The sequence below is a fragment of the Triticum dicoccoides genome, chromosome 4B (genome assembly GCF_002162155.2).
Source record: "Triticum dicoccoides isolate Atlit2015 ecotype Zavitan chromosome 4B, WEW_v2.0, whole genome shotgun sequence".
NCBI classification, from domain to species: domain Eukaryota; kingdom Viridiplantae; phylum Streptophyta; class Magnoliopsida; order Poales; family Poaceae; genus Triticum; species Triticum dicoccoides.
The window spans coordinates 194,742,106-194,756,651 of record NC_041387.1 but is presented as its reverse complement, the minus strand read 5'-3'; the positions used below and the strand labels follow the sequence as shown (position 1 = coordinate 194,756,651).

Below are 14,546 nucleotides of genomic sequence, written 5' to 3'. Positions count from 1 at the left end.
AGGCCGGAAAAATCGCGGCTGGAGGCTCCTATTTGCTGTGGACGAAGTTCTTCGATCCGAAGTACGCTCCCCTTGATGGACGCTGGAGCTCGCCGGACGCATACGTGGACCTGGCTAAGAGTACGGCGGATGCCATGGAGTTCTTCAAAGATCAGGGTGAAAAGGAGGTGGAGAAGCTTTTTTGGCCGCAATTCCATGCTCCCACCCGCCCGCTACCGTTAAGCAATAAGATGGCTGCTGTGGCGGAGTTTCACAGGCTGTCCGGACTTGCGATGCGGTCTATAATAGATCATCTTTGGTCGAAGGAGACTAAGCCGGACAGCTACTTTGGTTTAGTGCAACAGTTCCTTGGGGTCGTGCCCCGGATCGATGCCATGAGGAGGTCAGCATGCATAGAGGGTGCACGGATGGCCCTTGCACGCGTTAAAGCGTACTGGACGGATATGGATGCCACTATGATAGCGTCTCAGAATCCGGTAGGGGGTCAATATCCGGCCGAGCACTACTTGGCGCAGGTCAAGGAGGGTGCCCGCCTGATAGAGGCGCAGTACCCGAAGAATCTCCTCTTCGAGTGATGATTCAAATTATTGTAAAAATATTTTGATTAGGAGGTTATATTTATAATTTGTGTCTGAAAATATGATTGTGTCCCCTGTGCTGCCGTGTGTGTATATATATATATATGTATATATATATATATATATATATATATATATATATGTATATGATGGGTCTATTTCGTGCCCCCCGCTCAAGGTGCCTAGCCACAACGTCGATAATGATCCGAGGATGGTGCCCGGTTATAGCAATCTTGCAGATTACCTGCCCGACGAAGTACATTATGAACCCATGGAGGTGCAAATACAAAGATACGAGTACGGGAAGCCTCTCGTCAAAGATGAAAGATCTCTATCAACGATGATGCGAAGATTGCATGATTGGTACTTGAAAATCTGCAGAGACTCTGGGGGAGGAGTACTTTGTACTCTCTCCGTTTCTTTTTACTCCGCATATAAGATTCGGTCAAAGTCAAACTACACAAAGTTTGACCAAATTTATATAAAAAAATATGAACATCTACAATACTAAAACTATATAGTATGAAAATACGTTTCATGGTGCATCTGATAATGTTGATTTCATATTGTGAATGTTTATATTTTTTAATATAAAATTAGTCAAACTCTACAAAATTTAACTTTGACCAAACCTTATATGCGGACTAAAAAGGAATGAAGGGAGTATGTGAAAGTTAAAAAGTAGCATGACCTCCTTAACACCCTTAAGAGTGTTATTCTAATAACACCTAGTACCTTATTCTGCTAACACCCTCACCTCCACGCCGCTGCCCTTCCCTCCCCTCCTCGCCTTCTACCGCGGGAGCGGCCGGGAGAGCCGCCGCACCTCCCCTCCCTGCCTCCTTCCGTGGGATCGGCCGGCAGCGGTGCCGCCCCTCCCTTCCCCGCTTTCTCCCCTTCCTCTCCACACCTTTTACCGCAACAGCGGGCTGTGCGGGTTCTTCCCCAAATCACCATCCCCAGAGCCGGCGTGCACCCGCCACCTCCTCCCATGGATCTGCACGCATCCCGGTCGATGAGGGCAACTAGTTCAATGGTGAAGCTCGACCTTCCAGATCCATGGCAGCAGCTATGAGGGCTGGCCTCACGGAGCAGAGCTGAGCTGCGCCCTTCCCATGCTCTTCATCGATCTGCCCCGCCGCCGCGCCGGACGGCGCCGCCTTGCTTTCTCTCCTTATTTTCCCTCCTTACCCTCACTCAATCTCTCTCGTGCTGTACGTGAAGCCATGGCCATCTCGAAAATCTTTTCCACCCGCCGCTGCTCTAGATTCGGCCGTCACCATGGTTTCTCGTGTCGGATCCAGCCACCGTCAGCCAGATCCGGCGCCTAGCTAGCTGCCCGGTTAATTTCCGCCACCTCGCCGTGTCCCGCAGCACCGGGAGACACCGTCGTGCTCCCATCTTCCACCCCTGCACCCGCAGCTGCTCAGGGCGTCGTCCCCCAAATGCAGCTCGGTTGCCGCTCCCATGCAGCTCGGGTGCTGCCTTCTCTCCTTTCCGCTCGCCATGCTGCTTGGGGAGGAATGGAGCAGCGACGGAGGAGCGCGCTCATGGCGGGGGCAGAAGGGAACAGGTGCAGTTCACCCCACCAAAAGGAGCGCGACCGAGCTCCCGAGCCCGATGTTGGCGATTTGGCTTCCTCGTGCAGTTCAACAGTGCCACCAATGACCCTCCCGCGACGACCAGCTGCAGGCAGTTTGGCCAGCAGCTACGGCGACCACTCTGCTCTCTCCCCCTTGTCCACATGTGTTCATTCACACAGCAGTCCGGCAGCTCCACCGGCGGCATGTGCAGTTCACTCCATGCGAGGTGAGGTGCTCCTCCTCGATGGCCGAAGATTTCATAAAAAGGATTGTGCCTCATAGTATGTGGGTGTTGTGGTCGTGCAGCTCAGAGATGCTCGCGATGCCGTTCGGAGCTTGTGTGCGTGCAATACAGCGAGCGCCATCTCTTCCCATTGGTAGCTGGACCATGGCCGTGCCACTCGGAGATGCTCGCCATGCAGTTAGGGGCTTGTGTGCATGCAGTCGAGAGAGCACCATCTCCATCTCTTCCCATGTGGTCCGTCGACCATGGTTCTGCAGCTCGGAGACGGTCGCCATGCGGTTCAGGGCTCATGCGTGTGGAGTCCGGCAAGGGCCATCTCTTCCCCTGCAATCTGCCGACCATGACATGCAGTTTTGGCGACTCTCGCGTGCGGTTCAGGGCTCGTTCGCGTGCAATCCGACAAGCGTCCGTGCACGTCAAGTGCAGCAAGCGTCCGTGCACAGCAGCGCTCTACCACAACATTCAGAAAAAGAGGATTCCCCGGTTTGGAAAATGGATAGCTCTCGAATCTACTCCTCACAATCGTTATATGCTGCTCTTAACTTGCGTGTGTGCTGTTATGCTTGTCTTTAGCCCGGCTCTATGGCAGCTTCATGATCCCCCTAGGTTGCATGTGTTCCTCTTGCTGTAGCTGGTAGTAGCTCATAATTTTTTTTTTTTAAAACGTGACAATCTTGTAAAAGAAAAAGTATCTCTAACGCTTTGTGTTTGTTGTGCTCTAGACAAGAACGTTGCACATTTATTATGTAACTGAGATTTCCAGAATAATCTAGGATAAACTATTTGATATGCTTCAAAGAAGAGTAGAAGCAAAAATTGAACAAGGTTGCTGCTAAAGCTTTTACATTGAGCACCGAGAGGAGCTGTTAAAATATTTTCCTTTCTTTTTGCCTTTTGGCAATTCACCTATTTTGCTCTGGAGTTGTCTTAAATATTTCACTGTGATTGAGAAAAGCTTGTGAAGTTCACTAGCAAAATGAGCAATCATGTGCTTGCAAGGCAGGCACCGCATTGTGTCATTGCGTGCGGGCATTTAAAAATGTGTAGTGGGCTGTATTTTGTGTGTGATGATTATAACATGGAGACAAAAGAAAAGAAAGGGACATAATTTTATTACACAACATCATGGGTTATTGCTCAGTTTGTAAAATCTTTCTCTGTAAAAGCAGTGCCCTCGGTGAACCGAAGAAGTACATTTTTTCAAAGTATTGTAGTTCATTTTTAAAAATCCGTGAGGTCCGCTTTATAAAGTCTGTGTGTTTCACTATGCATTTTTTTTAAAAAAATCAGTACACCTGAATCGTTCATGCAGGTTCACTGGCCCCAGTCGTGTAGTCCAAAAATCCTTTATACTTTTAAAAAACAACGAGGAAAAACCATGCAGCCCACTTCGATTTATGTTGTGGTTCACTTCTCCCAAAAAAACAAATTGCACTCATGTGTTAAAAAACCAAAAAATCATTAGGAGTTGCAGACTACAAGCAAAAAATAGTGTGGTTCACTCGCCTTGTCCTAGCGGCTCACTCACCTCGTCCTTGAAGTGCGGAATAATTTCTAACATTAAAAATAAAACAAAGAAATGTGTGGTCGTATGAGAAAGACAATAAAAACTCGTATGAGAAAAATAACGTCCGACAAAAGAAATTATGCAGCTCGCTTGCCCGTCCAATGCAGTGCGGTTTTCATTCTGAAGCAGTGCGTTCGGCCTATGATGTTGTTCACCCCGTAAGTGCAAAAAAATTGTTACGAAAGCGAAAAAAATTAATGCGGTTCACTTCTTGATAGTGTTGTGGTTCATTTACACCCGATGTGAAGTGCACTCTACTTTCTCGTCCTTGAAAAAAATACGTTTGAATAAAAGAAACCATGCAGTTCTCTTACCCGTGTGATGCAGTGCGGTTTTTCGTCCGTTGCAGCGCGTTTTTCAGTTGGATGAAGTAACCACGTCGATTTGGGTCTCGCGAAAATAGTGTCTGCATTTCGATAAATTCAAAATTTCTCTTAAACCGTAAAGAATTAGAGAGAGTATTCTACATGAAAGAGTTGCGTATCGTCGATATCTTTCCAACGGCGTATTGTTTAAATCATTCCGACCAGCGGTTTGCAAAAATTTCGCCAAAAACAGCTGCTGCCACTGGTCGTCCTCCGCATGATTTTCAAAATTAACTTAAAACCGTAAGGAATTTCAAAAATATTTCAACATATGAAAATTGCGCCTCGTTCGTAGCTTTCCAACAGCGTATCACACGCCTCATTTCGGCAAACGGTTCAAAAACGGGAGCGAAAACAGTACCAAAAATTTGAAACTGCTCTTAAACCGTAAGGAATTAGAGAAACATTTATATATGAAAAATATGCGCCTCGACGATATCTATCCAACGGCGTATTGTTTGCTTCATTCCGACGAGCGGTTTAAAAGAAATCGCGAAAAAACGCTCACTGCCACTCGTCATGGGCCACACCATTTTCAAAACTGCTCTTAAACCGTGTGGAATCTCGAAAAGTGTTCAACATGTTGAAGTTGCGCCTAATCCATAGCTTTTCAACGATATATTACAAGCCTCATTCCGATAAACGGCTAAAAAATTAGAGCGAAAACAGTACCGAAAAATAACGGGTGCAGTTTTTTTCGACGAGAAGTTCACTCGTGTGAGTACTGCAGCATACTTGGTTCAAAGAATGATGTGCACTTGCGTTCAGCGTGCAGTGCGGAAGTGGTGTGCAGAATAGTTATTCTGCTAATATTATATATATATATATGTGTGTGTGTGTGTGTGTGTGTGTGTGTGTGTAATCCGAAAGATAGCAGTCGTTGGCTTCAACCCCCACGCATACAATACGGGGGTGTTTGCGAAAAAATGTGCCTGGTCACTCTTTATCCAACGTCTTGGTCTGGCAAGGAGGTGATCGCACGTCGAACTAGGCAACCAGACTATATAGCTGTAACACTTTCGCTTAGCCGCGGGATTCTAATATTTGAGGCCACTATGTAGCCCCTGGTACCATCGCGTGCATCCGAATACGGGCGTGTATGTACCTGGCCGAGAAATGGCCCTTCGTTAAAGCATAGAAATCCTAGAGATTCCGGTGAGTCGTCGAGTGCTTGATCAATCTCTCGCTGTATCATGACGGCTAGTTTTTGGCTTTCTCTACTGAGGTGCTCATCTGGAATAACCAGGGCAGAATCGCAGTAGTTCTCCTTTGGCCACCTTAGCCGATTATAGCGGAACGTAAGGCGGCAAACCCAGGAGCCGGGCAATCCCAACATTTGACCAAAGACATGATTCGGAGCTGATGCATATAAGGCCAAACTCATGACGCCGAACACTCCCGAAGGTATTCGGACTTTCTAACAGATGATGGGCTCAAGAATGCCCATTCATTATAAACCTTGTATGTCCAGGGGCGTGCATTAATCTGTCGTGGTGTAATGCCAAAAACGGCAGTATCCTCTATGGGTATGGAACCCGTGGGATGATGAAACAACAAGAGGCAATAGAAAAGGTTTACACAGGGGCTTAATCTAAAAAGAAACATGTTGGACGGGGCCCTGCTGCACGTCTGCGCCTTTGTCTCCGTTGTGCCGCATCCTGGAAGGGTATCGCGCGAACGTTGTCTGCGAAAAAAAAGGATCTCATAGAAGAGTGCAACGTAAGTTTGCGATTGATGGTAGAAAATGCAAAATGCTGGCCTGCCAATAAGGTTGAGCCGAAAGTGTGAGGCTTTATTATTAGCCCCTGGTGTCCGCTATAGGATTACATATACAATTGCCCTGGTTTAATGTGGGCTGCCGGACCCGTCTAACCGTGTCCGTGGTCTTAACGATCTGGTATAATTTTGTTTAGAGGCCGCTTATAGTCCGGCCGCTAGGGCCGTCGCGTATTCCTCTACGCGCGAAAGGCGCTCCGTTGTTCCGCTAACGGTGATGACGCCTGATGTCTACTACACAACCTTCTTCTTATAGACGTTGTTGGGCCTGCAAGTGCACAGGTTTGTAGGACAGTAGCAAATTTCCATCAAGTGGATGACCTAAGGTTTATCAATCCGTAGGAGGCGTAGGATGAAGATGGTCTATCTCAAGCAACCCTGCAACCAAATAACAAAGAGTCTCTTGTGTCCCCAACACACCCAATACAATGGAAAATTGTATAGGTGCACTAGTTCGGCGAAGAGATGGTGATACAAGTGCAATATGGATGGTAGATAAAGGTATTGTAATCTGAAATAATAAAAACAGCAAGGTAACAAGTGGCAAATGTGAGCGTAAACGGTATTGCAATGATAGGAAACAAGACCTAGGGTTCATACTTTCACTAGTGCAAGTTCTCTCAACAATAATAACATAGATAGATAATATGACAAGCCCTCAACATGCAACAAAGAGTCACTCCGAAGCCACTAATAGCGGAGAACAAACGTAGAGATTATGGTAGGGTACGAAACCACCTCAATGCTATTCTTTCGGATCAATCTATAAAAGAGTTCGTACTAGAATAACACCTTAAGATACAAATCAACCAAAACCCTAATGTCACCTAGATACTCCATTGTCACCTCAAGTATCCGTGGGCATGATTATACGATATGCATCACACAATCTCAGATTCATCCAACCAACACAAAGTACTTCAAAGAGTGCCCCAAAGTTTCTACCGGAGAGTCAAGAACGTGTGCCAACCCCTATGCATAGGTTCCCAATGTCACGAAACCCGCAAGTTGATCACCAAAACATACATCAAGTGGCACATGATATCCCATTGTCACCACAGATAATCACGGCAAGACATATATCTAGTGTTCTCATAAAAGACTCAATCCGATAAGATAACTTCAAAGGGGAAACTCAATTCATCACAAGAGAGTAGAGGGGGAGAAACATCATAAGATCCAACTACAATAGCAAAGCTCGGGATATATCAAGATCGTGCCATAGAGGAACACGAGAGAGAACACGAGAGAGAGAGATCAAACACATAGCTATTGGTACATACCCTCAACCCTGAGGGTGAACTACTCCCTGCTCGTCATGGATAGCGCCGGGATGATGAAGATGGCCACCGGTGATGGGATCCCCCTTTGGCAGGGCGTCGGAACGGGCTCCCGAGAGGTTTTTGGTGGCACAGAGGCTTGCGGCGGCGGAACTCCCGATCTATCTTCTCTTCTGGAAGTTTTAGGGTACAAGAGTATATATGGGTGCAGGGGGTACGTCGGAGGAGCTACGGGGGCCCCACAAGGCAGGGGGGCGCGCCCGGGGGTGGGGGGGGGGTGGGCGTGCCCCCCACCCTCGTGGGCAGCCCGTATCTCCCCTGACGTGCACTCCAAGTTCCTTGGGTTGCTTTCCTTCCAAAAATAACTTCTCCCGTTGATTTCGTTCCGTTTTGACTTCGTCTGATATTCCTTTTCCTCAAAACACTGAAATAGGCATAAAACAGCAACTCTGGGCTGGGCCTCCGGTTAATAAGTTAGTCCCAAAAATATTATAAAAGTGGATAATAAAGCCCAGTATTGCCTAAAATAGTAGATAAAGTAGCATGGAGCAATCAAAAATTATAGATACGTTGGAGACGTATCAAGCATCCCCAAGCTTAATTCCTGCTCGTCCTCGTGTAGGTAAATGATAAAAAAGAATTTTTGATGTGGAGTGATACTTTGGCATAATTTCAATGTAAATCTTCTTAATTGTGATATGAATATTCAGATCCGAAAGATTCAAGACAAAAGTTCATATTGACATAAAAATAATAATACTTCAAGCATACTAATCAAAGCAATCATGTCTTCTCAAAATAACATGGAGAAATAAAGTTATCCCTACAAAATCATATAGTCTGGCTATGCTCCATCTTCCCCACATAAAATATTTAAATCATGCACAACCCCGATGACAAGCCAAGCAATTGTTTCATACTTATGACATTCTCAAAACTTTTTCAATCTTCACGCAATACATGAGCGTGAGCCATGGATATAGCACTATATGTGGAATAGAAGGGTGGTTGTGGAGAAGACAAAAAGAGGGAAGATAGTCTCACATCAACTAGGCGTATCAACGGGCTATGGAGATGCCCATCAATAGATATCAATGTGAGTGAGTAGGGATTGCCATGCAACGGATGCACTAGAGCTATAAGTATATGAAAGCTCTACAAAAGAAACTAAGTGGGTGTGCATCCAACTCGCTTGCTCACGAAGACCTAGGGCATTTTGAGGAAGCCCATCATTGGAATATACAAGACAAGTTCTATAATGAAAAATTCCCACTAGTATATGAAAGTGACAAAATGAGAGACTCTCTATCATGAAGATCTTGGTGCTACTTTGAAGCACAAGTGTGGTAAAAGGATAGTAGCATTGTCCCTTCTCTCTTTTTCTCTCATTTTTTTGTTTGGGCCTTTCTCACTTTTTTTGGCCTCCTTTTTTTTCGTCCGGAGTCTCATCCCGACTTATGGGGGAATAATAGTCTCCATCATCCTTTCCTCACTCGGGACAATGCTCTAATAATGATGATCATCACACTTTTATTTTTCTTACAACTCAACAATTACAACTCTATACTTAGAACAAAGTATGACTCTATATGAATGCCTCTGGCGGTGTACCGGGATATGCAATGAATCATGAGTGACATGTATGAAAGAATTATGAATGGTGGCCTTGCCACAAATACGATGTCAACTACATGATCATGCTAGCAATATGACAATGATGGAGCGTGTCATAATAAACAGAACGGTGGAAAGTTGCATGGCAATATATCTCGGAATGGCTATGGAAATGCCATGATAGGTAGGTATGGTGGCTGTTTGTAGGAAGGTATATGGTGGGTGTATGATACCGACGAAAAGTGCACGGTATTAGAGAGGCTAGCAAAGGTGGAAGGATGGGGAAAAGTGTGTATAATCCATGGACTCAACATTAGTCATAAAGAACTCATATACTTATTGCAAAAATCTAGAAGTTATCAAAGCAAAGTATTACGCACATGCTCCTAGGGGGATAGATTGGTAGGAAAAGACCATCGCTCGTCCCCGACCGCCACTCATAAGGAAGACAATCAATAAATAAATCATGCTCCGAGTTCATCACATAACGGTTCACCATACATGCATGCTACGGGAATCACAAACTTCAACACAAGCATTCTTTAAATTCACAACTACTTAACTAGCATGACTCTAATGTCACCATCTTCATATCTCAAAACAGTTATCAAGCATCAAACTTACCTTAGTATTCAATGCACTCAAAAGAAAGTTTCACATATCTTGAATACCAAGTATATTAACATTAAGCAAATTACCATTCTATTAACGACTCTCAAAATAATCTAAGTGAAGTATGAGAGTTCATCTATTTCTTCAAAAAAAAAACTACCACCATGCTCTAAAAGGTATAAGTGATGCACTAGAGCAAATGACAAACTACTCCGAAAGATATAAGTGATGGTCAATGAGTAGCAAAATAATTATGCAACTATGCGAAGATTATCTCTCATTTAATAATTTAAGATCTTGATACTTTATTCAAACAGCAAGCTAATCTAAATAAAACTACATTGCAAGGATAGCACAACTCATGTGAAGAAGCAAAAACTTAGGCTCAACCGATACTAACCGATAGTTGTTGAAGAAGAAAGGTGGGATGCCTACCGGTGCATCCCCAAGCTTAGATGCTTGAGACTTCTTGAAATAATATCTTGGGGCGCCTTGGGCATCCCCAAGCTTGAGCTTTTGTGTCTCCTTAATTCCTCTCATATCATGGTTTCTCTTTTTATCAAAAGCTTCATTCACAACAAACTCAACAAGAACTCGTGAGATAGGTTACTATAAACCAATGCAAAACCTTATCATTTTCTACTGTAACAAATCACTTAAATAATTATTCAACATTGCATACTAAATGCCTCTGCATATTTAATACTCCTATCCTCAAATAGAATCATTAATCAAGCAAACATATGCAAACAATGCAACCATAACACCAATCTGCCAAAACAGTACAGTCTGTAAAGAATGCAAGAGTATCAATACTTCCCTGACTCCAAATATTATGAACTAAAATTCCCACTGTAATAAATTTATCATATCTCAATATTCAAAAAGATTCAACATTGTACCATGCTCTGACTTTTCTAAGGAATTTTCGCAACAGCGGTAAACTTTCTGTTTTTAAACAGCAACATGTATACTTAGCAAAATAAGCATGGCAAAGGCTATCCTTGACTTGTTTATTGAAACTAAAGATGCAAAACATTAATATAAATAACATAAAGCAAATACTAACAAAAGAAAATGATGCTCCAAGCAAAACACATATCATGTGGTGAATAAAAATATAGCTCCAAGTAAAGTTACCGATGAACGAAGACGAAAGAGGGGATGCCTTCCGGGGCATCCCCAAGCTTAGGCTCTTGGTTGTCCTTGAATATTACCTTGGGGTGCCTTCGACATCCCCAATCTTAGGCTCTTGCCACTCCTTATTCCATAGTCCATCGAATCTTTACCCAAAACTTGAAAACTCCACAACACAAAACTCAACAGAAAACTCGTAAGCTCCGTTAGTGAGAGAAAGAAAAACCACCACATAAGGTACTGTAATGAACTCATTCTTTATTCATACTGGTGTAATATCTACTGTACTCCAACTTATCTATGGTTCATACCCTTCGATACTACTCATAGATTCATCAAAATAAGCAAACAACACATAGAAAACAGAATCTGTCAAAAACAGAACAGTCTGTAGTAATCTGTATCAAACGTATACTTCTGGAACTCCAAAAATCCTACCACATTAGGAAGGCCTCAGAAATGTGTGTACCAACCCAGATCAAAAAGAATCAGATCAGAAGAACGTTTCTGGGAATTAACAAAACTAATTTACTGGGTGCAAAAGTTTCTGATTCTCAGCAGGATCAACACAACTATCACCGTAAGCCATCCTAAAGGTCTTACTTGGCACTTTATTGAAATAAAAGCTATAAAACATGATTATTACAGTAGCATAATCATGTGGACACACAAAAACAGTAAGGATAAATATTGGGTTGTCTCCCAACAAGCGCTTTTCTTTAATGTCTTTCTAGCTATGCATGATGATGACAATGATGCTCACATAAAAGATAAGAATTGAAACATAACGGGAGCATCATGAAGCATATGACTAGCACATTTAAGTCTAACCCACTTCCTATGCATAGGGATTTTGTGAGCAAACAACTTATGGGAACAATAATCAACTTGCATAGGAAGGTAAAACAAGCATAACTTCAAGATTTTAAGCACATAGAGAGGAAACTTGACATTATTGCAACTCCTACAAGCATATGTTCCTCCCTCATAATAATTTTCAGTGGCATCATGAATGAATTCAACAATATAACCAGAACCTAAAGCATTCTTTTCATGATCTACTAGCATAGAAAATTTACTACTCTCCTCATAAGCAAAATTCTTCTCATGAATAGTAGTGGGAGAAAACTCAACAAAATAACTATCATGTGATTGAAAATTAAGATCAAGATGACAAGTTTCATGGTTATCACTATTCTTTAAAGCATACGTGTCATCACAATAATCATCATAGATAGGAGGCATGCTTTCATCATAGTAAATTTGCTCATCAAAGCTTGGGGGACAAAAAATATCATCTTCATCAAACATAGCTTCCCCAAGCTTGTGGCTTTGCATATCATTAGCATCATGGATATTCAAGGAATTCATACTAACAACATTGCAATCATGCTCATCATTCACATATTTCATGCCAAGCATTCTATGTAATTCTTCTTCTAGCAGTTTGGCACAATTTTCCTTTCCATCATACTCACGAAAGATATTAAAAAGGTGAAGCATATGAGACAAACTCAATTCCATTTTTTTTGTAATTTTCTTTTATAGACTAACTAGTGCTAAATCAAGAACCAAAAAGATTCGATTGCAAGATCTAAAGATATACGTTCAGTTACCTAGCCTCCCCGGCAACGGCGCCAGAAAAGAGCTTAGTTGACGGGGTGTGAGTGAGTGCCCTTTACCTTTGCCTCCCCGGCAACGGAGCCAGAAAAGAGCTTGATGTCTACTACACAACCTTCTTCTTGTAGACGTTGTTGGGCCTGCAAGTGCACAGGTTTGTAGGACAGTAGCAAATTTCCCTCAAGTGGATGACCTAAGGTTTATCAATCCGTAGGAGGCGTAGGATGAAGATGGTCTCCCTCAAGCAACCCTGCAACCAAATAACAAAGAGTCTCTTGTGTCCCCAACACACCCAATACAATGGCAAATTGTATAGGTGCACTAGTTCGGCGAAGAGATGGTGATACAAGTGCAATATGGATGGTAGATAAAGGTATTTGTAATCTGAAATAATAAAAACAGCAAGGTAACAAGTGGTAAACGTGAGCGTAAACGGTATTGCAATGATAGGAAACAAGGCCTAGGGTTCATACTTTCACTAGTGCAAGTTCTCTCAACAATAATAACATAGATAGATAATATGACAAGCCCTCAACATGCAACAAAGAGTCACTCCGAAGCCACTAATAGCGGAGAACAAACATAGAGATTATGGTAGGGTACGAAACCACCTCAAAGCTATTCTTTCGGATCAATCTATAAAAGAGTTCGTACTAGAATAACACCTTAAGATACAAATCAATCAAAACCCTAATGTCACCTAGATACTCCATTGTCACCTCAAGTATCCATGGGCATGATAATATGATATGCATCACACAATCTCAGATTCATCCAACCAACACAAAGTACTTCAAAGAGTGCCCCAAAGTTTCTACCGGAGAGTCAAGAACGTGTGCCAACCCCTATGCATAGGTTCCCAATGTCACGAAACCCGCAAGTTGATCACCAAAACATACATCAAGTGGCACATGATATCCCATTGTCACCACAGATAATCACGGCAAGACATACATCGAATGTTCTCATAAAAGACTCAATCCGATAAGATAACTTCAAAGGGGAAACTCAATTCATCACAAGAGAGTAGAGGGGGAGAAACATCATAAGATCCAACTACAATAGCAAAGCTCAGGATACATCAAGATCGTTCCATAGAGGAACACAAGAGAGAACATGAGAGAGAGAGAGAGATCAAACACATAGCTACTGGTACATACCCTCAGCCCCGAGGGTGAACTACTCCCTCCTCGTCATGGATAGCGCCGGGATGATGAAGATGGCCACCGGTGATGGGATCTCCCTCCGGCAAGGCGCCGGAACGTGCTCCTGAGAGGTTTTTGGTGGCTATAGAGGCTTGCGGCGGCGGAACTCCCGATCTATATTCTCTTCTGGAAGTTTTAGGGTACACGACTATATATGGGTGCAGGGGTACGTCAGAGGAGCTACGAGGGTCCCACGAGGCAGGGGGGCGCGCCCGGGGGGTGGGCGCGCCCCCCACCCTCGTGGGAAGACCGTATCTCCCCTAACGTGCACTCCAAGTTCCCTGGGTTGCTTTCCTTACAAAATAACTTCTCCAGTTGATTTCGTTCCGTTTTGACTTCGTCTGATATTCCTTTTCCTCGAAACACTGAAATAGGCATAAAACAACAAATCTGGGCTGGGCCTCCGGTTAATAGGTTAGTCCCAAAAATAATATAAAAGTGGATAATAAAGCCCAATGTTGCCTAAAACAGTAGATAAAGTAGCATGGAGCAATAAAAAATTATAGATACGTTGGAGACGTATCAACACCGCGTGGACCGGGCATCTTGAGTGTGAGGTAGCCATAATGCGGCAATGCGTTGAAGCGGGCGAAGGCCTTTCTTCCAAGCAATGCTTGATAGCTGCTTTGGAAGGGTGCGATGATGAAGACTAGGTCTTCGCTTCTGGAGTTACCTAGAGAGCCGAATGTTACCTCTAATATGACGGAGCCCTTGCTATAGGCTTCAACGCCTGGTATCACCCCTTCAAAGGTGGTGTGAATCTTGCTGATTCTGGATGAGTCTATCCCCATCCCGCGGACAGTGTCCTCATATATTAAATTGAGACTGCTACCACCGTCCACGAGGACATGAGTGAGATGGTATCCGTCGATTATTGGGTCAAGCACCAAGGCATTTGATCCTTCGCGCCGAATACGAGTTTGGCCGTCTAGGTGATCGAAGGTGATCGAACAAGACATCCAACA

The 14,546-nt window shown here is 43.6% G+C and overlaps 1 protein-coding gene across 1 annotated transcript; it reads left to right on the top strand.

Annotated features, from left to right (window-relative positions):
* Window positions 1-1,336: 1,336 nt before the first annotated feature.
* Window positions 1,337-3,249, top strand: LOC119295753. Its single transcript, XM_037574206.1, has 2 exons — window positions 1,337-2,387; window positions 2,468-3,249. Exons 1-2 carry the CDS (start codon window positions 2,024-2,026, stop codon window positions 3,034-3,036), a joined length of 933 nt encoding a protein of 310 aa, XP_037430103.1. The 5' UTR covers window positions 1,337-2,023; the 3' UTR covers window positions 3,037-3,249.
* Window positions 3,250-14,546: the final 11,297 nt, after the last annotated feature.

Excerpts from the sequence above, each read along its gene's own strand:
- LOC119295753 (XM_037574206.1), top strand. The coding sequence starts at position 2,024 with ATGCAGCTCGGTTGCCGCTCCCATGCAGCTCGGGTGCTGCCTTCTCTC. Across the intron at positions 2,388-2,467 it reads TGCAGTTCACTCCATGCGAG|CTCAGAGATGCTCGCGATGC; the intron begins GTGAGGTGCTCC and ends GTGGTCGTGCAG.